Source organism: Penaeus vannamei, chromosome 23, assembly GCF_042767895.1.
Source record: "Penaeus vannamei isolate JL-2024 chromosome 23, ASM4276789v1, whole genome shotgun sequence".
NCBI classification, from domain to species: domain Eukaryota; kingdom Metazoa; phylum Arthropoda; class Malacostraca; order Decapoda; family Penaeidae; genus Penaeus; species Penaeus vannamei.
This window is the reverse complement of record NC_091571.1, coordinates 7,125,688-7,150,687: the sequence shown is the minus strand read 5'-3', so window position 1 is coordinate 7,150,687 and position 25,000 is coordinate 7,125,688. Positions and strand designations below refer to the sequence as shown.

Below are 25,000 nucleotides of genomic sequence, written 5' to 3'. Positions count from 1 at the left end.
ACACACGCATTCACACACACACACATTCATATATTCACACACACACACATACACATTTTGGTTAATCATTCAACTGATGAGGAATTCTTGAAGAGTTCGATACGTTAGGATATATGTTCATTCCTTATTGTGGCTGTTTTCCTTTTAATTTTTGTGTATACGTTGCTGTGTTTTGTGTTCATATGAAGATGTGTATATGTATGTGTGCATTAGCGTATACATACATACATACATACATACATTATATGCATTCATATTTTCTCTCTCTCTCTCTCTCTCTCTCTCTCTCTCTCTCTCTCTCTCTCTCTATATATATATATATATATATATATATATATATATATATATATATATATATCGATGGAAAGAGAAAGGAGAACATGTATCTTTTCTTCAAACATACAGATCCCAATCGAAAACACACACAGAAAAAAAAAGAAAATAAGACAAGCAACTCACCCCCTGGGTTTCACTTCCAAAAAAAAAAAAAAAAAAAAACTGTTAAAACAAAAGGAGAGAAAAAAAACTAAACCCCCCCAAAAAAGGATCACAAAAATGAACTTCCACGCCTCAAGTGACCACTAAAAGCCCCGCTATCCGTCACAGGAACACTTAAGCTTACCGGTCCGTCTTTGCAAAATGACCTCCGCTTATTACAAGAATCGCGACCTCAAATCATACGCGAAATTGACCCGCCATTATCGTGAATCGCTAAGAAAGCCGGGTGGAGGGGGGAGGGGAGGGGGAGGGGGAAGGGGAAGGAGGTGAAGGGGGAAGAGGGAAGAAAGGGGGTAGGGGAAAAGAAGGAAGTGAGAGGGGGAGCGGGGAATGGGGATGAAGGAAAGAAGAAGTGGAGGGAGAGGGAGAGAGTAAGGGTGGGGAAGGGGAAAAAGGCAAGACTGAGCGGAAGGGGAGAGGGAGGGAGAGAAAGGTGAAGGAAAGGTAAGAGAGACGTGAGGGGAGAAGGAAGAGAAGGAAAGAGCAGGGAAGAGGAAAGGGAGGGAGACGGGAAAGCGTAAGGAGAGGAGAGAGGAAGGGAGAAGAAGGGATGTGTGGGAGGGAAAGACGAAGAGGAGTGAGGGAGTGGGGGAGGGAAGGGGAGAAGGAGGGAATTGTGTGGAAGGGAAAGACGAAGGGAGTGAGGAAGAGGGAGGGGGAAGGGAAAAGGAGGGAATTGTGTAGGAGGGAAAGACGAAGGGAGTGAGGGGGAGATGGGGGAGGGAAGGAGATAAAAAAGGATGTGTGGGAAGGAAAGACGAAGGGGAGTGAAAGGAGTGGGGGAGGGAAAGGGGAGAAGAAGAAGGATGTGTAGGAGGGAAAGACGAAGGGGAGTGAGGGAGAGGGAAGGAGAGAAAAAAGGATGTGTGGGAGGGAAAGACGAAGGGGAGTGAGCGAGAGGGAAGGAGAGAAAAAAGGATGTCTGGGATGGATAGACGAAGGGGAGTGAGGGAGAGGAGGGAGGGAAGGGAGAAGGAGGAATTGTGTAGGAGGGAAAGACGAAGGGAAGTGAAGGAATGGTTGAAGGAGGGAGATAAAAAAGGATGTGTGGGAGGGAAAGACGAAGGGGAGTGAGGGAAGGGGAGGTGAAGGGATGTCTGGGAGGGAAAGACGAAGGGGAGTGAGGGAGAGGGGGAGTAAGGGGGAAATAATGATTAATGTCTTTGTAAACATGGCAATCGGTGACATACGACTCCCGTGGAATTGGTCTAAAATCAAATCCCAAATTCTCACACAAATATTTAAATTTTACTTGAATTCACACGAATCATTTTTGCTTTTAACATACCGTGTGCGTTTGTGTGCTTTTGAGTGCGTGTGTATGTATGTATGAAAGTGCGTGCGTGTGAAAGTGCATATACACATCCTCATACATGAACGTGTGCACATGCATATACATAATTTCCATATCTCTTCTACCCCCCCCCCCCCATCCTTCGCGACCAACCCTGCACCGGGGGGGGGGGGGGGAGCGCCCTCCCGCCGCCGCGCAAACGAATCGCCGACTATTTTTATCGCGCAGAATCGCCATGGCAAAAATATTTTCCCTCCGGCGACGATCATATGTTCTGTTAAACCAATAAAGTTATCTCATTAAGAAAAAACTTATCTAATGAAGAACGTACACCGGCGCAGTCTGAGAACAACTTTCCCTTGCATTAATGATCGGGAGGCGACGCTGCCTGCGCGACGGACTCTCTCTCTCTCTCTCTCGCTCTCTCTCTCTCTCTCTCTCTCTCTCTCTCTCTCTCTCTCTCTCTCTCTCTCTCTCTCTCTCTCTCTCTCTCTCTCTCTTTCTCGCTCTCTCTCTCTCTCTTTCTCGCTCTGTCTCTGTCTCTGTCTCTGTCTCTGTCTCTGTCTCTGTCTCTCTCTCTCTCTCTCTCTCTTTCTTTCTCTCTCTCTCTCTCTTTCTCGCTCTCTCGCTCTCTCGCTCTCTCTCTCTCTCGCTCTGTCTCTGTCTCTGTCTCTGTCTCTGTCTCTGTCTCTGTCTCTGTCTCTGTCTCTGTCTCTGTCTCTGTCTCTTTCTTTCTTTCTCCCTCTCTCTCTTCTGCGCTCTCTCGCTCTCTCTCTCTCTCTCTCTCTGTCTTTCTCGCTCTCGCTCTCTCTCTCTCTCTCTCTCTCTGTCTCTCTCTCTCTCTCTCTCTCTCTCTCTGTCTCTGTCTCTGTCTCTGTCTCTCTCTCTCTCTCTCTCTCTCTCTCTCTGTCTCTCTCTCTCTGTCTCTCTCTCTCTCTCTCTCTCTCTCTCTCTCTCTCTCTCTCTCTCTCTCTCTCTCTCTCTCTCTCTCTCTCTCTCTCTCTCGCTCTCTCTCTCTATATATATATATTGTATATATACATATATATTCATGGAAAGAGTACAAACCTGTCCCATTCTAGCTATACGATGGTCGGGCTAGGTCCTTACCTGGAAAAAATAAAAAGAATATATAAGAATATATCTTTATCTATATCTATCTATCTATATATACATACATACATATATATATATATATATATATATATATATATATATATATATATACATATACACTTATCATTAACGAAATCACACACATCATTGTTAATCGAATCATACTATCATCATCATTAAACAATCAACCATCATTATCATTATTAAATTGTGATGTTATCATCACATCGCGTATCAGTATAAAAAATGAACCAATTATAAATTGATAAATCGGTAGATAAAAAATATATAAAAAAATAAACGAGAAACCGCGTCTAAAAGAAAATCTTACAATAAAAAAGGCGTATAATAAAAACAAATGAAATTAGACACCCCAAATATAAGAGAAAGAGAGAGAAAAAAGTAGGGAATAATAGAGAAATAAGATAAGGCGAGGCAATAACAGCGAAGGGTCTTCTGAAGAGTGAGGGGGCGGTGGGGGGGGGGGGGGGGTGAAGGGAAAGAGCGAAGGGGGGGGGGGTGCTGCATATATCCCAATTAGTCGCCAAATAATAGCATCATTAAGATGAAAAGTGCAAGTCTCCTCATCCGGATGGGGTGCCGTTTAAGAGGAAATTATTTGGCTGACGGGAGACAGGACATATTATATATAATTGCGTTGTTTTCCTTCGGCTTTTTCCCCTCTCTCTACCTCTGTCCCCTTTTCCCACTCATTTTTTTTTTTTAGCTTTTGCCAAGAAAAGGAAATTATTATTTTTAAAAGGAAATCTATGTATTTCTTAGAGTTGTTACGCATGATTTTGTCGTGTCATTGACAATTATCATACTATATATAAATAGACTGCACGGAATAAACACACATACACACAAACAGACAAGCAAACAAACAAACATAAACCCACACACACAAACATAAACACAAACACACAAACATAAACAGACACAACACCACAAACCCACACACCAACACTCACACAAACCACACCAACACACACACACAACCCCCCCCCAAAAAAAAAAAAAAAAAAACACCCCAACAAAAAAACAAACACGCACCCACTCCCCCCCCCCCCCCGCACAAACGCAAACAAAACGTCTTAACGGGCCACGGTGTTCACAAGACAAAGCTACAAGTTGTGAGGTGCCTACAAGACCCAGCCGTGTCTACACCGGAGGAGGTCGGAGGGGGGGAAGGAGGAGGGAGGGAGGGGGGATGATAAGACATCTTGCCTCCCCCATATTAGAATATCGCAGAGGGGGGAGGGGGTAAGAGGAGGTGGAGGAGGAGGAGGAGGAGATAAGAGAGAGCGGGAGGGGTGGTGGGGTGGAGAAGTGGAAGAAGAGGAGGTAGAGTGAAGAGGAGAAGGAGAAGGAAGAGGATGAGAAGGAGAAGAAGGAGGAAGAGGAAGACGAGAGGGAGGAGGAGGAGGAAGAGAAGAAGGGGAGGAGGAAGAAGAAGAAGAAGGAGGAGGAGGGGGAGAAGGGGATGGGCGAGAAGGAGGGAAAGGAGGAAGATGGAATGGTGGGAAAGAGGAGGAGGAGGAGGGAGAAGACGAGGAGGAAGGAAGAAAGAAATGAAAGGAGGAAACTAAATCAAATAAAGGAAGGGAAAAAAAAAAAGACGAAGGAGAATAAGAAGAAATGCGAATAAATCCAAATCGTTAGGAATAAGAAAAAGGCCAGGAAGAAGGAGGAAGAGAAATACCAGTAGGTCCAACCCGTAAAAAAAAGTAAGAAAACAAAGAAGAAGAAGAAGAGTAAAAAAAAGAACCAAAAGGGGAGAAAAAAAAGAAAAGAAAAAACAGTACGAAGGAATAAAGAGGAAAAGAAGGAAGAAAGAAGAGGAAGACCACGAAGGAAGAAGGAAGGAAGGAAGACAACCCCCTCTCCACCCTCCCTCTCCCCCCCCCATTCCTCGGACAACCCCGAAATCCTGGTCTCACGGACACTCCACGGTCGCAGCCCCTCGGATCCCGTAATCCCACCTTCATTTAAGTTCCGCCTTAAAAACACGAGACCAGTGTCCATAAATCGGAAGAAATCGGGGAACGGACCGGGAGGGGGGGAAGGGGGGGAGAAGGGGGGAAAAGAGGGGGAGGGGGGGGAGGGAGAATGGTAAGAGGGGGGGGGGGTTGGAGAAGGGGTGGTAAGAGGAGGAGGGGAGGAGAAGGGGGTGGTAAGAGGAGGGAGGAGGAGTAGTAAGAGGGGGAAGGGGAGAGAAAAGGGGAGGTAATAAGGAAGGATAAGAAGAGGAAGATAGGGGAGAGAAAGGGATGGGAAAGATGGGAGAAAGAGGGGATGGGGGGAGAAGGGTAGGAGGGGGAGAGAGAAGAGAAGGGGGTAATAAGGAAGGAGAAGAGGAGGGGGATAGGGGGAGAAAGGGATGGGAAGTATGAGAGAAAGGAAGAGGGGTAGGGAGGGGGGGAAAGGGAATAAGGGAAAGGCTGAAATAGAGGAAATGGGGGCCGGGAGATATGGGAGGGGGAAAGAAGGGATAGAGGGGAAAGGAGAAAAGGAATAAAGAGGGGGAAAGGGAGAAAAAAGAGGATGGCAGGACAGAAGGAGAAGGGGGGATAGGGGAGGGAGAAAGGGGCAAAAGATGGCAGAGTGGGGGCACAGGGGTATTAAAAATGAAATTTGTGTTAATCATCATGCAAATCACAAGAGCCGAATACATATCACTCTACCATTTCCATGCTCCAGCCATACCTTGTGACCTAAGTATAATAACCTTTTGTGTTTTCAGAATGTCACTTATATTCTTGGCTCTTTTGTGAAGAATTAAATACTCAAGTTTATCGATAACATTGAACTTTTTTTTAAAAGTTAAAACCATTCATATACAGGTAGGGTCATTTTGCATCTTTATCTATTTATCCATAGATTCATTTATCTATCTATTTTTACGAATGCTGAGAAGTCGTTGATCGGCTGAATGCAACATGTATTTCAACTAATTATTATCAGCTACTAACTATCCTCTTCCTATCAATCATTACCATCCTATCAAGGTCATGAAACCACAAATATTCTTTGCGGTCAACTACTGTTTCTTGTAAACTGTAAACAACAAAATACTGACATTAATGATAATAATAATGATGATGATATTGATAATAGTAATAATGATAATGATGATGATAACGATGCCACCATCACCACCAACAAAAAAAAAATCAGAATAATAATAGTTATGGTAATATTAATCATGAAATAATAATAGCAATAACAAAACAACAACAGCGACAATAATGATAATAATAATAATGATGATAATAATTATTATAATGAAAATAACATCAACAATAGCAATAATAATATTGAATATATTTACAAATTACACAAAAAATAAGAAAAAAATATATGGAAATAACAGCACAAAAAACAACAAAACGAAATCAAAACGAGCTAAAAAGCTACAAAATAGCACGAGGCGGATGACCCACAACAAAACAAAGAAACAAAAAAACAACAACAACAGGCGCCCCATCTCGAGAGGTCCAGCCCGCGTCCCCCCTACCCCCTCCTCCCCCCTCTTTCCGGCAGCGGAGACATCTTAACCCGATCTACGACACGAAGACTCGAGAGAAAGAGGGGAGAAGTGAGGGAAGGAGAGGGGAATAGGGGGAGAGGGAGAGGGGAAGGAAAGGAGGGAAGGTGGAGAAGTGAAGTGAGAGAAGGAGGGGAGAGGGTGAAGGTGAGAGAGGAGGGGGAAGGAAAAGAGGGAAGGAGGAGGAGTAGAGTGAGGGAAAGAGAGGGGAAGAGGGGGGAGGGAGAGGCGGGAGGTTGTAGAGGGGAAGCGGAAGGAAAAGAAGGAAGGTCGAGAAGTGAGGGAAGGAGAGGGGGGAGTGGGGGGCAGGTCGCAGAGGGCGAGAAGGAAGGAGAGGGAAGGGAGGAGGGAAAAGAACTAAGGGGGAATGAGGGAATGAGAGGAAGAGGGAGGAAGCAGGAGAAGGGAGAAGGAGAGGGAGGAATGAGGGAAGGGGATGGAAGGGGGAACAAAGGGATTGGAGGAGAGGGAAGAGAGGAGGAGGAAAGGGTAGAGCGAGAGGGAAAAAAAGAAGAAGAGGGAGAAGGAAAAGGGGAAGGAAAGGACACACATCCGGATGACTTTTGTATTTTTTTCCGATCCTTTTTTCCTTTTCTTTTCCATCCCTCTTCATTTTTGGGCTTCCCTGCCGTCATTAGCACGAATGGATATCTCCCCCCCCCCCTTCTCCCTCTGTCTCTGTCTCTGTTTCTCTCACTTTCTTTCCCCTCCATCCTCCTTACCTCCCTTTCTTTCTGTCTCTCCCCCCCCTCTCTCTCTGTCTATCTGTCTGTTTCTCTCTCTCTCTCTCTCTCTCTCTCTCTCTCTCTCTCTCTCTCTCTCTCTCTCTCTCTCTCTCTCTCTCTCTCTCTCTCCCTCCTCTTTCCCTCTTTCCCTCTTTCCCTCTTTCCCTCTTTCCCTCTCTTCCTCCCTCTTTCCCTCTCTCCCTCTTTCCCTCCCTCCCTCCCTCCCTCCCTCTCTCCCTCCTTCCATCTCCCTCCCTCTCTCTCTCTCTTCCCCTCCCTTGACTTCTCCATCTTCGTCCTTCATCGCCCGGCCTAGGCCTAATTAAGTTTTTGACTAAGTGCGCCTAGGCCTCATAATGAAGCTTTTTTTTTCCCCGGGAGTCGGTTAATAGCTTACAGAGACGAATAATAACAGGCGAAGGGAATAATAATTACGGCAGAGAGTCGCTTGTTAAAAAGGGGAAGAAAGCGACGTCGTAAACAGCTGTTTTTTTTTAGGCCTGGGAGGATGAGGGGGGAAAAAGGGGACGAAGAGGGGAAATGGGAAGATGAGGGGGGGGGGAAGGGGAAGAGGAGGGGAAAGGGGAAGAGGAGGGGGAAGGGAAGAGAAGGGGGACGGGGAAAGGGGAAAAGGAGGGGAAAGAGGAAGAGGTAGGGGAAGGGGAAAAGGGAAAGAGGAAAGGAGAAAGGTGAAGAGGATGGGAAAAGGGAGAGGAGGGGGAAAGGGGAAGATGAGGGGAAAGAGGGACGAAGAGGGGAAGATGAGGGGTGAAGGGGAAGAGGAGGGGAAAAGGGAGGAGAAGGGGAGGGAAAAGGGAAGGAAAGGGAAAGGGCATAGGAGGGGAAAAGGGAAAATGAGGGAAAAGGGGTAGGGGAAAAGGAAGGGGAAAATAGAAAGATGAGGGGAAAGGGAAAAGAGGGGAAAAGGGGAAGAGTAAGGGGAAAAGAGGAAGATGAGGGGAAAAGGAAGAGGAGGGGAAAAGGGAAAGATAAGGAAAAAAGGAAAGAAGAAGAAAAAAGGGGATAGGAAAGAGGGAAAGGAAGAGCAGGAAGCGAGGGGAGATAAGAGGAGAAAGGGGGAAGGGGAAAGAGGGATAAAAGAGGAAAGAGAAAAAAAAAGAAAGTGGGGAGAGAGGGGAAAGAGAGCTAGAGAGCTTAAGGGAGAGGAAAGAGGAGAAGGGAGACAAAAGAAAGGGGAGGATTAAGAGAGGGGAATAGGTGGAATAAAGAAGAGAAGGCATAGAAGAGAGATAAGAAGAAAGGGGTGAAGTGCGCATGTAGGGGGAAAAAGATAAAGGGGGGGGAGGGAGGGAAAGCGGAAGGGTAAAAGATAAGAAACAGGAAAAGATAAAGTGGAAGGGAAGTGGGGACGAATGAATAAGAATAAAAGGAACAAGAAAACAGGTTAGAGGAAAACCAAACGAACAGAAAGCATAGAGAAGAAGACGAAAGAATAAAAAGGAACACGAGGAAAGGGGGTTAAAGAGCGGGGGGAGAGAAGTAGACTGATAAAAAGAGAGATAGAAGAGAGAGAGGGGTTTAAAAGAGGGGAGGGGAGGAGGGGAAGGAAGTTACCCCGCATAGGCTGAACCCCTGCATAGGCCTAATTCTTTGTTTACGTGTGCATAGCGCATGGGATGCCGACTGTTTCCGCTTGAATATTTGCATCCTTTATCAAGGTATCAATAATCTTTATCATTATCATTACCATTATCATCATCATTACTATCATTATCATTATTATCCTCATTATCATTATTATTATCATCATTGTTATTGTTATCATTATCATTATCATCTTTATTTGCATTTCCATTATCATTATTATCAGAATCATCATTATCAATATTGTTATTGCTAACTTTATTACTGCCATTACCATAATTATCATCATTACTATTAAAGTTATTACTTCATTATCATTATTGCCAATGATGATAATAAATAATATTAATCAACAATGACAACGATAACAACAATAATACTTATAAAAACAACAGAAAAAACTAATGCTCCCATCAACATCATACAAGAAACAGGAAAAAAAACAATACAGTCATTTATAAGACAAGCTCGTTAAAATAATTTGCTCAACTGAAAAACGGTCTAACGAATTACAAAATACAAACACCTTAATTGGTCAAATGCAGCTCTGGCACTTGTTCCAAAACATCGCACTCATAAATAATTCACGGCTTGTGTACACATGCATACACACACATGAACAGACACACGCACAGTCACGTGCACAGACACGCACGCAAGGACGCGCGGACACACATACATACACACACACACACACACACACACACACACACACACACACACACACACACACACACACACACACACACACACACACACAGTAGTTGTAGTAATAACAATAATAATGGTAATAACAATGATGATTGTAGTGATGAGTTAAGTTTTAATAGCAATGATGGTGACGATGACAATGATGATGACGATGATGACGATGACAATGATGATGACGATGACGATGATGACGATGACGATGATGATGATGATGACGATACAAACCCCCCGCCAGAAAACAAAACAAAATCAATCATCACAACTCCACTGCCATCAATAATTTTCAGCCTTCGTTCGCCCCAAGCCCGCCATCGCCCAGGCCTATGCTAACCAATATAAAACAGGCCTATATTTTTCTCCCCCGCTTGGAATTTCGAGAGAGCGAAAGGGAAAATAAGTTTCGCAACTTTGGGGAAAATTGCATAAAAGATTCTTTTCTGGGGACAGCCCCTCAGGAATATGAGGAGAGGAAAAACTAATTAAAGCCGGTGCATTTTGTGAATAGGCCTATGGGCTCGATCAATATGGTAAAAAAGGGAAGCAAGCGCTCTCTCTCTCTCTCTCTCTCTCTCTCTCTCTCTCTCTCTCTCTCTCTCTCTCTCTCTCTCTCTCTCTCTCTCTCTCTCTCTCTCTCTCTCTCTCTCTCTCTCTCCTTTTTATTTTGGAGTACAATTTTGTTTCTCTCAACCTTTTTTTTTCTCTCTTCCCTCTTTCCTACGTGTTTGGGGTTATACATATGGGGTATATTTCTCTCTCTCTCTCTCTCTCTCTCTCTCTCTCTCTGTCTCTGTCTCTCTCTCTCTCTCTCTCTCTCTCTCTCTCTCTCTTTCTCTCTCTCTCTCTCTCTCTCTTCCCCTATCTGTTTAAAAGACCAATTTTGCTTCCCTCTCTCTTAATCATGGACGGTAAAAGCCATTCATGATTCAGAAAAAATCGTAATATCATTCTATTCATTAATTCAACCATCCAAAAACCTTACAAGCCAAAAAAGAAATTAGAAAAAAGGATAACCTCCATTACTCGAAACTAAAGAATCTATCTCTTATAATTCTCATCCCCGACATCACTTCAAAAAAAAGGAATATCAATGATGCTATTTGAGACTTCGCGAAAAATTATGGAAATAAAAAACAAGTTTGGGTACGCTGCCTGCAGGGGGCGTCACCGAAGGGGAGAAGTTCGACGTCACCTATGGCTCCGTTTCGTCAAATGTTCCAAAATGTTTCGTTCATCAAGTTACTCGGATCTGCATACGTGTCGGAAAGACGATTCCTTCACTCATACCGTCACGTTACATTCCCAATTAATAAACATCGCTTAAGAATAATGATAACTGAAATAAAAAAAAAATCTAAAAAACAAAAAAAAACTGGCAATTTTATCATCCATGAATCGATTTTTTCCTTCTCTCTCTCTCTCTCTCTCTCGTCTCTTTTTGCAAGCAGCCTCATTAATAATGAGTCAGGAACATAGGCCTACCCTACGAGCTGTATACACTGGGGGAAAAAGGAATACGCCTCTTTGATTGGATTTACCCAGTGTAATTAAATATGGAAATTGCATTTGACATCAGAGGCACGGGGATTTTTTGAAGGAATTTAGCATATTTTCCATTAAGGTTTTAACATGCAATTCCTTCCGAAAATTAACATGCAAAAGTTTCAATTTCTTTTTCTGGGCGGACGTTAGCAGTTAAATGTCATCCAGAAATTCAATTCCTTTTTTTTTTTTTAGTTTTATATATATATATTTATTTTTTCTGTCCTTTCGTAAATATGTATAAGATGTTACGCCGAGGAAACTGTGGTTCTTCTACTCTGTCTCTGTCTTTTTGTCTGTCTGTCTCTCTATCTCTTTCTCCTTCTCCTGTCCACCCCATCCCTTCTCTCTCTCTCTCTCTCTCTCTCTCTCTCTCTATCTCTTTCTCCTTCTGTTCACCCCCTCTCTTTCTCTCTCTCTTTATCTCTACCCCCCCCCCCTTCTTCCTTCCTTCTTCTCTTCTTCTCTTCTTCTTCTTCTTCTTCTTCTTCTTCTTCTCTCTCTCTCTCTCCTAAGCCAGTGATGCAGAAAAGAAACAACATTATCGAAAGGATCGACATGGACGAGAGAGAGAGAGAGAGAGAGAGAGAGAGAGAGAGAGAGAGAAAGGAGAGAAGGAGAGAAGAGAGAGAGAGAGAGGAGAGAGAGAGAGAGGAGAGAGAGAGAGAGAGAGGAGAGAGAGAGAGAGAAGAGAGAGAGAGAGAGAAGGAGAGAGAGAGAGGAAGGAGAGAGAGAGAAGGAGGAGAGAGAGAGAGAGAGAGAGAGAGAGAGAGAGAGAGAGAGAGAGAGAGAGAGAGAAAGAGAGAGAGAGAGAGAGAGAGAGAGAGAGAGAATATCAAAAATCGCACACGAATACGAAACCCACTCTATCTAGTCATCGCTAGCCTCTCCTCAACCTCCTCCTCCTCCTCCACTCCCCCTCTTTCTCTACCCCATTTCCTCATTCCCTCCTTCTTTTTATCCCCTCTCTCCATTCTCCTTCTTTCTTTACCTCTCCTCCCTCTCTCTTTAAACCTCTCTTTCCTTACTTCCCATCTCCTACACCCTTACTCTCTCCTTTCCTCCCTCACCTCTTCCCCTCCCCCACCTCCCCTCACCCCTCCCCCTCCGTCCCCTCCTCTGAACCACCTCGACTCTCCTTTAAACCGACATTAACATGAGTTGAAACTTTACATGTGAGTGATTTTGCTTTTAATTTTCAATATCAGCTAATTCATTTTATACATACATATATACATATATACATACATACACACACATACACATATATAGATAGATCGATAGATAGATCGATATATAGATAGATAGATAGATAAATGTGTATAGATACATATCTTTTTTTTCTTTTTCTTATTTTCTCGGTATCTGATTGCCAATTTTAATCATCATAATGCGAAAAATCGAATTCAAAACACGAAGACCGTTTAAGGACGCCACGAAAATATACAAGAAAACAAAATAAACGAAGAGACATAAACAAAACTGCCAAAACCCTTCTGGAAAATGATCAGAGAGCGAAAAAAAAACACATATCCCTTTAGAAAGAAAAAAAGCAAAATCATGCTTGAAAACTGACACGAAACCTAACAACCGCCAGGCAAAGCATCCGCGAAGTCAAACTCAAACAAAAAGAAAAAAAAAAGAAAACAAAACAAAGAAAAACAAAGAAAAAAAACATGAAAAAAATGAAAAAAATCTGTACACTACAAACGAGGCATAAAAACTGAAACGTCACCGGAAGTAAAGTAGTAAAAGTGGAGGGCAAAGTGAGACAGATAGACTGGAAAGAGAGAGAGAGAGAGAGAGAGAGAGAGAGAGAGAGAGAGAGAGAGACAGAGAGAGAGAGAGAGAGAGAGAGAGAGAGAGAGAGAGAGAGAAGTGAGACAGGGAGAGAGAGAGAGAGAGAGAGAGAGAGAGAGAGAGAGAGAGAGAGAGAGAGAGAGAGACTGAGAGACAGAGACAGACAGAGAGAGAGAGAGAGAGAGAAAGAGAGATCCACACATACAAACAGAAACACATACAAACACACAAACAGGATGACGGACAGATACAGCCAAACACACCCATACAGACACACAGCCAGAAAGACAGACAGAGAAAAAAATCAAGATAACACGCCCAGAGAACCAGGAAATGCCATCACCTTTCGAAGCCAACAAGACACGCACGCCCCCCAAGCACGGCGCCAGTTTAACAGCTACTAAATCCTCTCCTTCCTCCTGCGTCCTCTCCTTCGTCCCTTTCCTACGCTACCCATCTCCTTCTCCCTTTTCTCCTTCTCTTCTTTTCCTGCTCTTTCTCCTACGCTATCCATCTCCTTCTCTTTTTTTCCTGCTCTTTCTCCTACGTTCCCCAAGCCCTCCTTCTCTCATTTTCCTGCTCTTTCTCCTGCGCTCACCAGGCCCTCCTTCTTCCTTCTCTCCTTCCTCACTTTCCTGCATTTTCTCCTACGTTCCCTATCCCCTCCTTCTTCCTTCTCTCCTTACTCCTCATCTTCTTCCTTTCTCTCCTAATCCCTTCTACGTATTTCTTTATCCCTTTCTCCTTCCTTACCCCTCCTCCCTCTCATTTTTCTCCACCTACCTGCCTACCCCTTACCTTCCCTCCCTGTCCTCCCTTTACCTTTCACCTTCTCCCTCCTCTTCCCTCCCTTCCTCCTTCTCCTTCACCTTCCCTCTTTTCCCTCTCTTCCTCCTTCCTCTCCCTCTTCCTTCACCTTTTCCCTCTCCCTTCCTACTCCTTCCTCCCTTCCCTTTCCCTTTTTCCCGTCTCCTTCCCACTCCTTCCTCCCCTTCCTTCACCTTTCCCTCTCCCTCTCCCTTCCCCTTCCTTCACCTTTCCCTGTTCCCTCCCCCTCCTTCCTCCTTCACCTTTCCCTTTCCCTTCCCTCTTCCTTCTTCCTTCAATTCCCCCTTCTCTCCCCCTCCTCACTCCCATTCCATCACTCGCTTCGTGTACTTATGAAGAGAGACTCGAAGGAAAACCGAACAGCGACTGTCGAAGGGACGCAACAACCGATCTCGATTCTTTCTCTCTGTCGCTGCCTCCGTCTCTCTATTTCTCTCTCTCTCTCTCTCTCTCTGTCTTTCTGCCTGTCTCTTTCGACCTATCTTGTTCTCCCTCCTTTTCCCTTCTCCCTCTCTGTTTATCTATATATATCTCAATCTGTCTGTCTGTCTGTCTGACTACCTGACTGCTTGCTTTGCCCACCTGCCGACCTACCTGTCTCTCTATCCACGTATCCCTACCTACCTACTTACCCACCCATCCTTCTCTCCTCTCCTCTCCCTCTCCTTCTTCCTCCCACCTCCCCCCGAATCCTCCAAGTCCGGAGAGTCATCTAATGGCCGCCCACGCCACTCAAACGTGTCCCCGTTTCCGGTCTTCGCCAGCCGGAATTGCAACATTCAGCTCTCTAATTTAACTAGTATACTATCTGTTTTATATCCTGTAATCGGCGCGACGACGGCGGTTCGGAACGCGGGCCGGGCGAGGCAAGTCCGAACGAAGCCAGTGTTTCGGCGGGACGGTCAGGGGCGCACTCGTTCTGCGGGCGCGGATGTGGTCGTCTGCGCAGGGTGGTGGATGAAAGGAGAGAGAAAGGTAGATAGATAGATGGGTGGATGGGTAATCAGATATATCGATAGGAAGAAAAAGAGATAGATAGAGAGATAGAGAGAAAAGAGGAGAGGGGAGAGGAGAGACGAGAGGGGAAGGGAAGGGAAGAGAGGGGAAGGGAAGGGAAGAGAAGAGAAGAAAAGAAGAAAGGAGAGGAGAGAAGAGAGGGAAAGGGAAGGGAACAAAAGGGAAGGGAAGAGAAGAGAAGAGAAAAGAAAAGAAACAACCAAAACGAGAAAGGCCAAGCAAAGGAAAACACCAGCCGCTCTCAGCACCGCCGCCCTTCCCTCCTTCCCTCGCCCGGGCTTCCAAAGGCTGAGAAATAACAGGATTCTGCGCCCGTTGCAATTACCCCGCGTGTTTACCCTCTGCGGAAACAAAGGAAGGACGAGTCGCGGGTCGGGTCGTTGTCGGGGCGTCTGTCATGGCAACGACGACTAACGACCTCCCTGGAACCCTCGCTCGCCGGTGCCAGGCGCTCGTCCGTCACTCGCCGATCCCGCGCCATTTTACTCGCGGATTAGCGGTGCGTCAGACGCCGCCCGCGCTGCGCCGCCCTCACGCACGCTCGCTCGCTCGTGTACACATGCACGTGGATGCAAACACACTCACACATATATATATGTATATATATAAGTATGTTATTATATATATGTATGTATGTATGTACACACGCACACATACATACACATATATGCATATATTATGTATGCATATATGCATATATATATATATATATATATATATATATATATATATATATATATATATACATATATATATATATATCATATATTATATATATATATATATATATATATATATATATATATATAATATATAATATATATATGATATATATCCCTTATCCATAATATATATTCCTAATATATATATTTTCAATATATATATATCCTTCGGTCCTTTCCCCTCATATCTCTCTCTCTCTCTCTCTCTCTCTCTCTCTACTCTATATACACTATATTACTCTCTATCTCATAGTTTCTCTAATCTCTCTTTTTCACTCCTCTGTCTGTCATGTCTCCTCTCTCTGGTCTCCTTCTCTCTCATTCTCTCTGGGAGCCCCCCTTCTTCCCCCCCCCCCCCCCTCTCTCCCCTTCTTCTCTCCTTCTCCCTTATCCTGTCAACCTCCCTACAACCCCGATGTCCGTAGATTCAGATACCAGGAGCTGCTATCCAAATAAACTGCCGGGGGTCAAGAAAAGCTGGGCGGGGGGGGGGGATAGGGGAGGAAGGGGAAGAGCGGTACACGTGTAGGGGAGGGGGAGAAGGGGGAGAAGAGAAGAAGGGAGAAAGAGGGAGGGGGAGGGAAGAAAAGGGGATGGGGGGAGGAAAAGGAGGGAAAGGAGAGAAAAGGAGGAGGAAAAGGGAGAAGAAAGGTAGAGAAAGGGGGAAAGGAGAAGGGGAGACGAGCTAGAGAGAGAGGGAGAAAGTGAGTAGACTGAAAACAAGAGAAGTGAAGAAAGGGAAGGGACAAAGAAAGAAGAGGAAGAGAGAGAGAGAGGAGAGAGAGAGAGTAGAAGGGTAGAGTACAATGGAAGAATAAGAACGAGAGAGAGACGAGAAAGGAGGGGGGATGGAAGAAGGAGAGGGGAGAGAAGAAGGAGGGGAGGGGAGAGAAGAAGGAGGGGGGGAGAGAAGAAGGAGGGAGGGGAGGGAAGAAGGAGGGGGGAGGGAAGAAGGAGGGAGGGGAGGGAAGTAGGAGGGAGGAGGAGAAGAAGGAGGGGGGAGGAAGGAGAGAAGGGGGAGGGGAAGGAAGAAGGAGGGAGGGGAAGGAAGAAGGAAGGAGGGGGGAGGGAAGAAGGAGGGAGGGGAGGGAAGAAGGAGGCTGGGGTAGTGGATAGGGAAGTCGTATTTGCCTCCCGACTGTTAGCTAACGATTGAAAATATTCACCCTGGTTTATTGTCCCTTCCAACTTATTCTCTTTCGCTCGTCGTCGTCTGTTTGTTTTGTGTATTCGGTTCAGGGACGATTACTTGCCCTGTTTGTTAATTAATATTATTTTTTTGTTTTGCCTTTCTCTGACTCTCTCTGTCTGTGTCTCTGTTTGTCTTCCTCTGTCTTTCTCTCTGTCTCTGTCTGTCTCTCTCTCTCTGTCTCTGTCTCCGTCTCTCTCTCTCTATCTATCTATCTATCTATCTATCTATCTATCTATCTATCTATCTATCTATCTATCTATCTATCTATCTATCTCTCTCTCTCTCTCTCTCTCTCTCTCTCTTCCATACTCGCCTTTTCTCCGGAAAGAGACGATAGAAATAGAAAATGAAAAAACGGAAGATAAAAAAGAAGAATATAGGGTAAAGGAGGATATGAAGGACAACGCAAAAAGAAGAGGAACACGAAATCAAGCAAGCAAACAAAACAAAAACAAAACAACGTGCAAACGAGATAGGAAAAGGAAAGTAGAAAATACAATTTCCCCAAAAACAACAATGACGATGATATCTTCTGGTCGAGTTAGCTTTTCTATGCTAGCGGTAAGTGGCAGCGACTGCCGGTCTTATAACGAACACAAAAGCGACTGCCGGTCATATAAGAATCTCAAAAGCGACTGCCGGTCATATAAGAATCTCAAAAGCGACTGCCAGTCATGTAACGAACTGAAAGCGACTGCCGGTTAAGCAACTGCCGGTCATATAAGAAACTCAAAAGCGACTGCCGGTCATGTAACGAACTGAAAGCGACTGCCGGTTAAGCAACTGCCGGTCATATAAGAAACTCAAAAGCGACTGCCGGTCATGTAACGAACTGAAAGCGACTGCCGGTTAAGCAACTGCCGGTCATATAAGAAACTCAAAAGCGACTGCCGGTCATGTAACGAACTGAAAGCGACTGCCGGTTAAGCAACTGCCGGTCAAATAAGAAACTCAAAAGCGACTGCCGGTCACGAAACGAACTCAAAAGCGACTGCCGGTCATGAAGCGAATTCAGAAGCGACTGCCGGTCAAATAACGAATCTAAAAAAAAAAGAACTACCGGTCATATAACGTACTCAAAAACGACTGCCGGCCACATAAAGAATTTAAAAGCAACTGCCGGTCATTTTACACACTCCAAAGCAAAAAGACGCGCACCTCCTTGAGAATCACACATCCAATAAGCTAGAAAATTTTATTGCAAAATTGATACAGATCGATTGAAATGTGTTTTCGAACTCTCTCCTTTGGAATGTTTATTTAGGTGTGTGTGTGTGTGTGTGTGTGTGTGTGTGTGTGTGTGTGTGTGTGTGTGTGTGTGTGTGTGTGTGTGTGTGTGTGTGTGTGTGTGTGTGTGTGTGTGTGTGTGTGTGTGTGCGTGTGACTCGAAAGAGAGAAATGAGAAATAGGAAACAAAACAAAAACGATTTTAAGATATCAGACAAGGAGGCAGAAAAAGAATTAACGGAGGAATATTGGAAGAATGAAAAGACTAAATAGAAGAAGAGATCGGAAGACGGAAGAGAAGCAACTAAAGAGAAAGAAAGAAAGAAAAAGGTGAACCAAGATCTGATAAATGGACGACATAGAGAGAGAGAGAGAGAGAGAGAGAGATGAGGAGGGACGGGAATATGAGAGCAAGAGAAGGAAGACGAAGAAGATAATGACGAAGACGAAGAGGAAAAGGAATTAAAAGACGAAGAAGAAAACGAGAAGAGGAAAAAAAGCACAGAAAGACCAAAAGAGTAAGAAGAAAAAAAAAAAAAAAGAAAAGAAAAGAAAAGAAAAAAAAAACAATGAACTCCCCCAAAACGAAAGAGTAATTCATTTGTATCACTGGCGGACGGAACGTTCCAGAAGAAGAGCCTAATTGTTAAGGCATTCGCGGTCTACCACAAGAAAACACTCGAGGTAGGGCTGGGCGACCCCCCCCTCCCCCACCCCCTAGACAAGGAGGAGAAAAGGAGGGGGGAAGGGGGAAGGGGGAGGAGAGGGAATGGGGGAAGTGGAGAGAGGGAAGAGAGGGACAAAGGGATGGGGGAGGAGAATGGGGGAAGCGGGGAGGAGGGGAAGGAGAGGGAATGGAAGGGAAGTGGGGGGAGGAGAGGGAAGTGGGGGAAGGGGGTGAAGGGGCAGGGGGAGGAGAGGGAATAGGGGCAAGTGGGGAGGAGGAGAGGGAATGGGGGAAGGGGGAGGAGGAGGAGAGGGAATGGGGGAAGGGAGAAAAGGAGAAGGAGCCACCCCGACCACGGAGGAAAACAAAGGAGGAATAACAAGGGAAATGCGATGGAAAAAGGAAAGAGGGAAGGAGGAAACAATGTATGGGGATGATTGCTGAGAAAAAAGGGAGAGAGAAAGAGAGAGAGAGAGAGAGAAGGAGACAGAAAAGACGTTAAGAGCAGGAGGAATGGAAGAACAAAACGGTAAGGAGAATGTGGAGGGTCGTTACATTTTCACTCTCTTTCCACTCTTTCTTTTTTTTTCTCTCTCTCTTTTATTTTTTGCTTGATTTCTTGTTTCGTATTTTTTTTTCGTCTTTTTTCTATTTATCTCTCTTTCATTTTCTTTCTCTCTCTCTCTCTCTCTCTCTCTCTCTCTCTCTCTCTCTCTCTCTCTCTCTCCCTCTCCCTCTCTCTCTCTCTCTCTCTCTCTCTCTCTCTCTCTCTCTCTCTCTCTCTCTCTCTCTTCCTTGTACATTCTAAAATGCACTAACGCAATTCTTTTGTTTAAAAATGCAATTTTACGAAACGTTCACCTCAATCTATACAATGTGATTTAAGTGACATCTCTCCCCCACCTTTCCTCATCTGTTCATTTCCCCCCCTTTCTCTCCTCCTTTCTTTTTCTCTGCCTCCCTCCTCCCCCTTGCACCTTCCGTTTCCTTTCCTTCCCTTCTCCTCCTTCCCCCCGTAAGCCCTGTTTCTCCTTCCTTCCCTCTCCTCCACCTCCTCCTCCTGGGTTCCTTCACTCACCCCTCTCACCTGCACCCTTTCTCTCTTCCCTAGTCTCTCCACTTCCCTCTTCCTCAACCTCTTCCACCTCCACCTCCTCCTCAACCTCTTCCACCTCCACCTCCTCCTCTTCCAGCTGTTCCACCTCCACCTCCTCCTCCTTCCAGCTCAATCTCTTCCACCTCTCCCTCCTCCTCAACTCCTTCCTAAACCTCTTCCACCTGCACCCTCTCCCCCTCCCTCCTAAACCTCTTCCACCTCCACTTCTTCCTCAACCTCCTCTTCCTCTCCCTCCTACACCTCCTCCTCCTCCTCAACCTCTTCCACCTCCACCTCCTCCCTCCTCCTCAACCTTCTCCACCTCCACCTCCTCCTCTTCCAGCTGTTCCACTCCCTCCACCTCTCCCTCCTCCTCCTCAATCTCTTCCACCTCCACCTCCACCTCCACCTCAACCTCCACCTCCTCCACCCCCTCCTCCCCTCCTCCCCCTTAAAAGAGTTCCTTGTCTCTGGCCGATCACAACTGGCCAAGACGGATACAGACAAAGCGCCGCTGATTGCGTGTCTTTAAGCAGTAAAATCCGATGTAAACACAAGCATGTTTACCCATTTCAGAATATCATCTATTCCCTTCAAACGACGCTTTATTTACCCTTCTTTTTCTCCCCTTTCTCTTTTTTTCTTTCTTTCCTAAACTCTTTTTTGCATTTTTCTCTTTTTTTCACAGCGCCAAATCACGCATGCCAATTTCCTTGTTAACAACTGGTCAAATATGATTTAGGAAGAGTTATTAAATCTCAAGTAACAGCATGGTACGGGATACCGTTGTCTGCGCGGTCTTAACGAGGGAGAGAAAGGGAGGGGGAGAGGGAGAGAGAGGAGAGGGAAGAGGAGGGGAGAGGGAGAGAAAGGGAGGGGGAGAGGGGGAGAGAGAGGAGAGGGGAGAGGGAGACAAAGGGAGGAGGAGAGGGGAGAGGGAGAGAGGAGAGGGAGGAGAGGGAAAACAAATATTAGGGGAGAGGGGTGGGGAAGAAGTGGGGTGAGGGGGAGGGAGAGGAAAGAGAAAATGGGGAGGGAGGAAGGAGAGGGAAAATGGGGAGGGGAGGGGGAGAAGGAGGGAGAGGGAGTGAAGGAGAATGAGAGGAAAAGAGAAAGGAGAAGGAGGAGAGTGAAGACAGAGAGGGCGAAGGAGTGGGAGGAGAGGGGGAATGGGAAGGAAGAGCAAGTAAAGAAGGAGCATGAAGAGGAAAAGGAAAGAAGGGAGAGGGGAGGGAAGAGGAAAAGCTAGAGAGGGGGAGTAGAACAGGGAAAGAAAAGATACGAAAGAAGAATAGGCGAGAGAATGGAAGGGAGAAAAAGAAAAACCCGGAATGGGAAGGGAAAGAAAGGAGAAAAGAGGAGAGAGAGGAGAGACCGAAAATAAAAGAGAAGAGAGAGGTACAGGCGTCACCGAAGATATCAAGAAACTAATGTGTTCAAAAATTCAACTTAGAAGAAAGGCCAGTTAATACCTCAATCAGAGTGTTCATTAGTCCCTCGACAGGTAATCAGGCAATACAATCGACCCATTTACGATACTTCCCAATGGTAAAATAACTAAAAAAAAAAGAAAAAAGAAATAAAGAACGATCAGAAGAAAAAATAGGCTCTACGTGTAAATAACTTCTAAAAGGGGAGACGAAAAAGAAAAAAAGAACAAGACGAAGAAGATGAAGAAGAAAAGAAACAGACTTAACATCATTTTTGTAAATAACTCAAAAAGGAGACGAAAAATAATAATAATAATAATAATAAGAAACGAAACAGGCTTTACACGTAAATAACTCGAAAAAAGAAAAGGAAACGAAAAAGAAAAAGAACAAAACGAAGAATAATAACAAGAAAAGACACATACTTTACATATAAATAACTCAAAAAAAAAGCAAAAGAAAAAGTACAAAACGAAGCAGAACAAGAACAAGAACAAGAAAAAAACAGGCTTTCCACATAACCCCTAGAATTCTTCCTCCGTTGAACTCAAGACGACAGTTCCTAGGTCCACCTCTTTAGAAATTTCTCGGAAGGAAAGGCAGGAGGTTAAAAAAGAGGTCCTTAAACTATAGCCGGGATTATGAAAACATAAATCCCCCCTTCGATCGATCCATAGAAGGAGGAGGGAAGAAGGAAGAAGGAGGAAGGAGGGGGGGAGGGAGGGAGGAGGAGGAGAAGGAGGGGGAGGAGGGGAGGGGAAGGGGGGGTAGAACCACCTCATAGACCAATCGAAACTCCTTGACACCCTAAACCGCCAATAGGAACCCCATATCCTCGCTTCCTAACAAGAATCGGTCTCTCTTACTCTCTCTCTTACTCACTCTCTCTCTCTCTCTCTCTCTCTCTCTCTCTCTCTCTCTCTCTCTCTCTCTCTCTCTCTCGGTTCCTATCTCGTTTTGTCTGCCTGCCTGTCGCTCTACCTGTCTTATTTTCCTCTTTCTCATTTGCTTCCTCTCTCTCTCTCTCACTTTCACTCATTCTCTCTCTCTCTCTCACACACTCACTCACACACTCTCTCTCTCTCTCACACACACTCACTCACTCACTCTCTCTCCTTCCCTTTCTCTTCCCCTCTCTCTCTCCTTTCCCTTCTTCCTCTCTCTGCTCATCTTCAGCCCCCGCTCCCTATCCTCTCTCTCTCCGCCTCCATCCAGGTAACAAGACAAGCGACCGAAACCTCAAGTCCCGACCCACCCCATCTCTGTCACTGTCCACCGCAAAGGGGCCAAATAAATTCCGGCCCACTCAACACCCACTCCCACCACCCCCGTCCCTCTTTCACCCCCTCCCTAGCCTACCCCCACTCGCCTCACCCATCCCCCTACCCAACCCACCTCCATCCTACCCTCTCCCAACCCCCTTCACCGACAAACGCACTAACCCACCTCCACTCCAGCCCACTCCTAACCCTCTCCCCACCCCCCCGCCCCCGCCCAGCCCAAACCCACGAACCCTCCTCCGCCCCACCCACAACGACCTCCATGTCCGCCCACGCCACGCCACCGCAGGTGTTATGGACTCTTGGAGAGTGTGTTCAGGGCGGCCGCAAAGTTAACGGGTGCCGGAGGTCGGGTCAGAGAGTCCTGTTGGAGAGTCCTGTTGGAGAGTCCTGTTGGAGAGTTATGTTAGAGAATACTGTTGGAGAAAAGCGTCTTGGAATTTCTTCATTTCCGTATATAGGATCGCCTTAGAGATGGGAAAGGACACTGGGTGTAGTTTAAGCACGTGGAAGGATGGGTGGATAGAAAAAATGGATGGTTAGGAGAATGGAAGGCCAGAAGGATAGCAAAATCGAAAGGACAGAAGGATAGAAAGATGAAAGGATAGGGGGATAGAAGGACAGAAGGATAGAAGGATAGAGGGATGAGAGAAAAGAACGGTGGAAGGATGGAGATATGGGAGGATAGAGGAGTGGAGGGATGGGAGGGTGGAGGGACAAAAGGTAAGAAGGATGGAAGGGATGGTGAAAGGATTGACAAGGGGGGATAGAAAGATGAAGAAGAAAAGGGATGACGGACGGAGGGATGAGAGAACAGAAAGGTGGAAGGATGGAAAGAGGGGTGATGATAAAGGAGTGGAGGGATGGGAGGGTAGTGAGGTGGACGGATAAGAGGATGGAGGGTTGGAGGGACTAGAGGGTGGAGGGACGGAAGGACGGGAGGATAGAAGAGTGGATGGATGGAGAGGATGATGGGCTGTATTTAGAGAGGAGAGGGATATATATATATATATATATATATATATATATATATATATATATATATATATATGTATATGTATATGTATATGTATATGTATATGTTATGTATATGTATATGTATGTATATATATATATATATATATATATATATATATATATATATATAGAGAGAGAGAGAGAGAGAGAGAGAGACAGAGAGAGAGAGAGAGAGAGAGAGAGAGAGAGAGAGGGAGAGAGAGAGAAAAGAGAGAGAGAGAGAGAGAAAAAGCTTAGGAGCATGAAAATCAGATAACGAAGTAGTAAGAAGTGTTGCCTTTGAGAAGGGGGGAAAGGGGGAATGGGGAAGGAGGCAGTAAGGAGGGGAGGGGGAAAGAAGGAGGCAAGGAGGGGAAGGGGGGGGGGTATGAGAAGCAAGTCTCACGGCATGTTGAGGGAGTGACTTTCGACTGAACATGTGTCTTGTGGGCCACTAATGATGGGATCTGTGAGAGAGAGTGGGTGGATGAGGAGGGAGAGTAGAGGGAGGTGGAGGGTGAGGAGGGAGGGGGAGGTGGTGGAGGGCGAGGGAGGGGAGGTGCTGGGTGGCAGAGGGAGGGAGAGGTGCTGGAGGCGAGGGAGAGGGGGCAGGGAGGGGGACGGAGAAAGGGGGAGGTGGAGGGAGGGGGAGGGAGAGGAGATGGAAAAGAGGAGGGAGAGGGAAGGGGAGGTGGTGGAGGGAAAGGGAAAGGGGAGGTGGAGGGAGGAGGGGAGGTGGAGAAGAGGACGGAGAAGGAAGGGAAGGCGGAGGGAGCAGGGGACAGAGAGGAAAGGGGAGGTAATGGTGGAGGGAGAGGGAGAGGGAGGGGAGATGTGAGGGAGAGGAGGTGGAGAAGGGGATGGAGAGGGAAGGGGAGAGGGGAGAGGGGAGAAAGAGGGGGAGCAGGAGGGGGTACCAAGTAGGGGATTGGGGGTGAGGGGAGGGGAGCTAACAGCTAGTATAATCCTAAAAATAGAAGCCGCGGAATCAGCCAACAAAAAGTCAATTGCATTTTTTTCACTCAATTATAGATAATAGTCACGTGCATTTTTGTACTTATTTTTCATATTTCTTTATTACTTTTTTTCTTGTTTTGAAATTGACTGTGGAATATTCACTGGATCTAATTAGACGCCAGAGCGGAGGGAGGCGGTGATTATTTTTAGAAATATCAAATCGCCAGTATCTTATCTTTACTGCTGTTATTATCGCCATCTGAATCTCTCTCTCTCTCTCTCTCTCTCTCTCCCTCCCTCTCTCTCTCTCTCTCTCTCTCTCTCTCTCTCTCCCTCTCTCTCTCTCTCTCTCTCTCTCTCTCTCTCTCTCTCTCTCTCTCTCTCTCTCTCTCTCTCTCTCTCTCTCTCTCTCTCTCTCTCTCTCCCTCTCTCACACTCTTTCTATATTATCATCCTCTTCTCTTTCTTTTCTTTTCTTTCTTTCCTCCCTCTCTCTTTCTATCTGCCGCTCTTCTTCTTCTTCTTCTCCTCCTTCATCTTCTAATTAGTTGATCACCACCATATCTGCTGGCATGCCACATTCATTCACTGCATATCTCTCTCTCCCTGTCTCACTCCCACGGACACTCTATGTGTGTCTCTCTCTCCCTCTTTTTTTCTCCTCTCACTCTGTCTCTTTCTCTCAATCTCTCTCTCTGTCACTCATTCACTCACTTTTTTTTTTAATCTCTCTCTCACTCATTCCTCACT

General features: G+C 45.7%; 2 protein-coding genes across 3 annotated transcripts in view; one reads left to right on the top strand and one right to left on the bottom strand.

Annotated features, from left to right (window-relative positions):
- The window catches only part of LOC138865915 (salivary glue protein Sgs-3-like), a 34,719-nt gene extending 13,069 nt beyond the window's left edge, over window positions 1-21,650 (top strand). Inside the window, exons 2-3 of the mRNA XM_070137396.1 lie at window positions 21,041-21,091; window positions 21,546-21,650. Of these exons, the coding sequence (XP_069993497.1) occupies window positions 21,041-21,091; window positions 21,546-21,650 (156 nt within the window). The remainder of the gene's footprint in view (window positions 1-21,040; window positions 21,092-21,545) is intronic.
- The window catches only part of zfh2 (Zn finger homeodomain 2), a 205,518-nt gene that overhangs the window by 151,572 nt on the left and 28,946 nt on the right, over window positions 1-25,000 (bottom strand). The gene's annotated exons all lie outside the window — the stretch shown is intronic.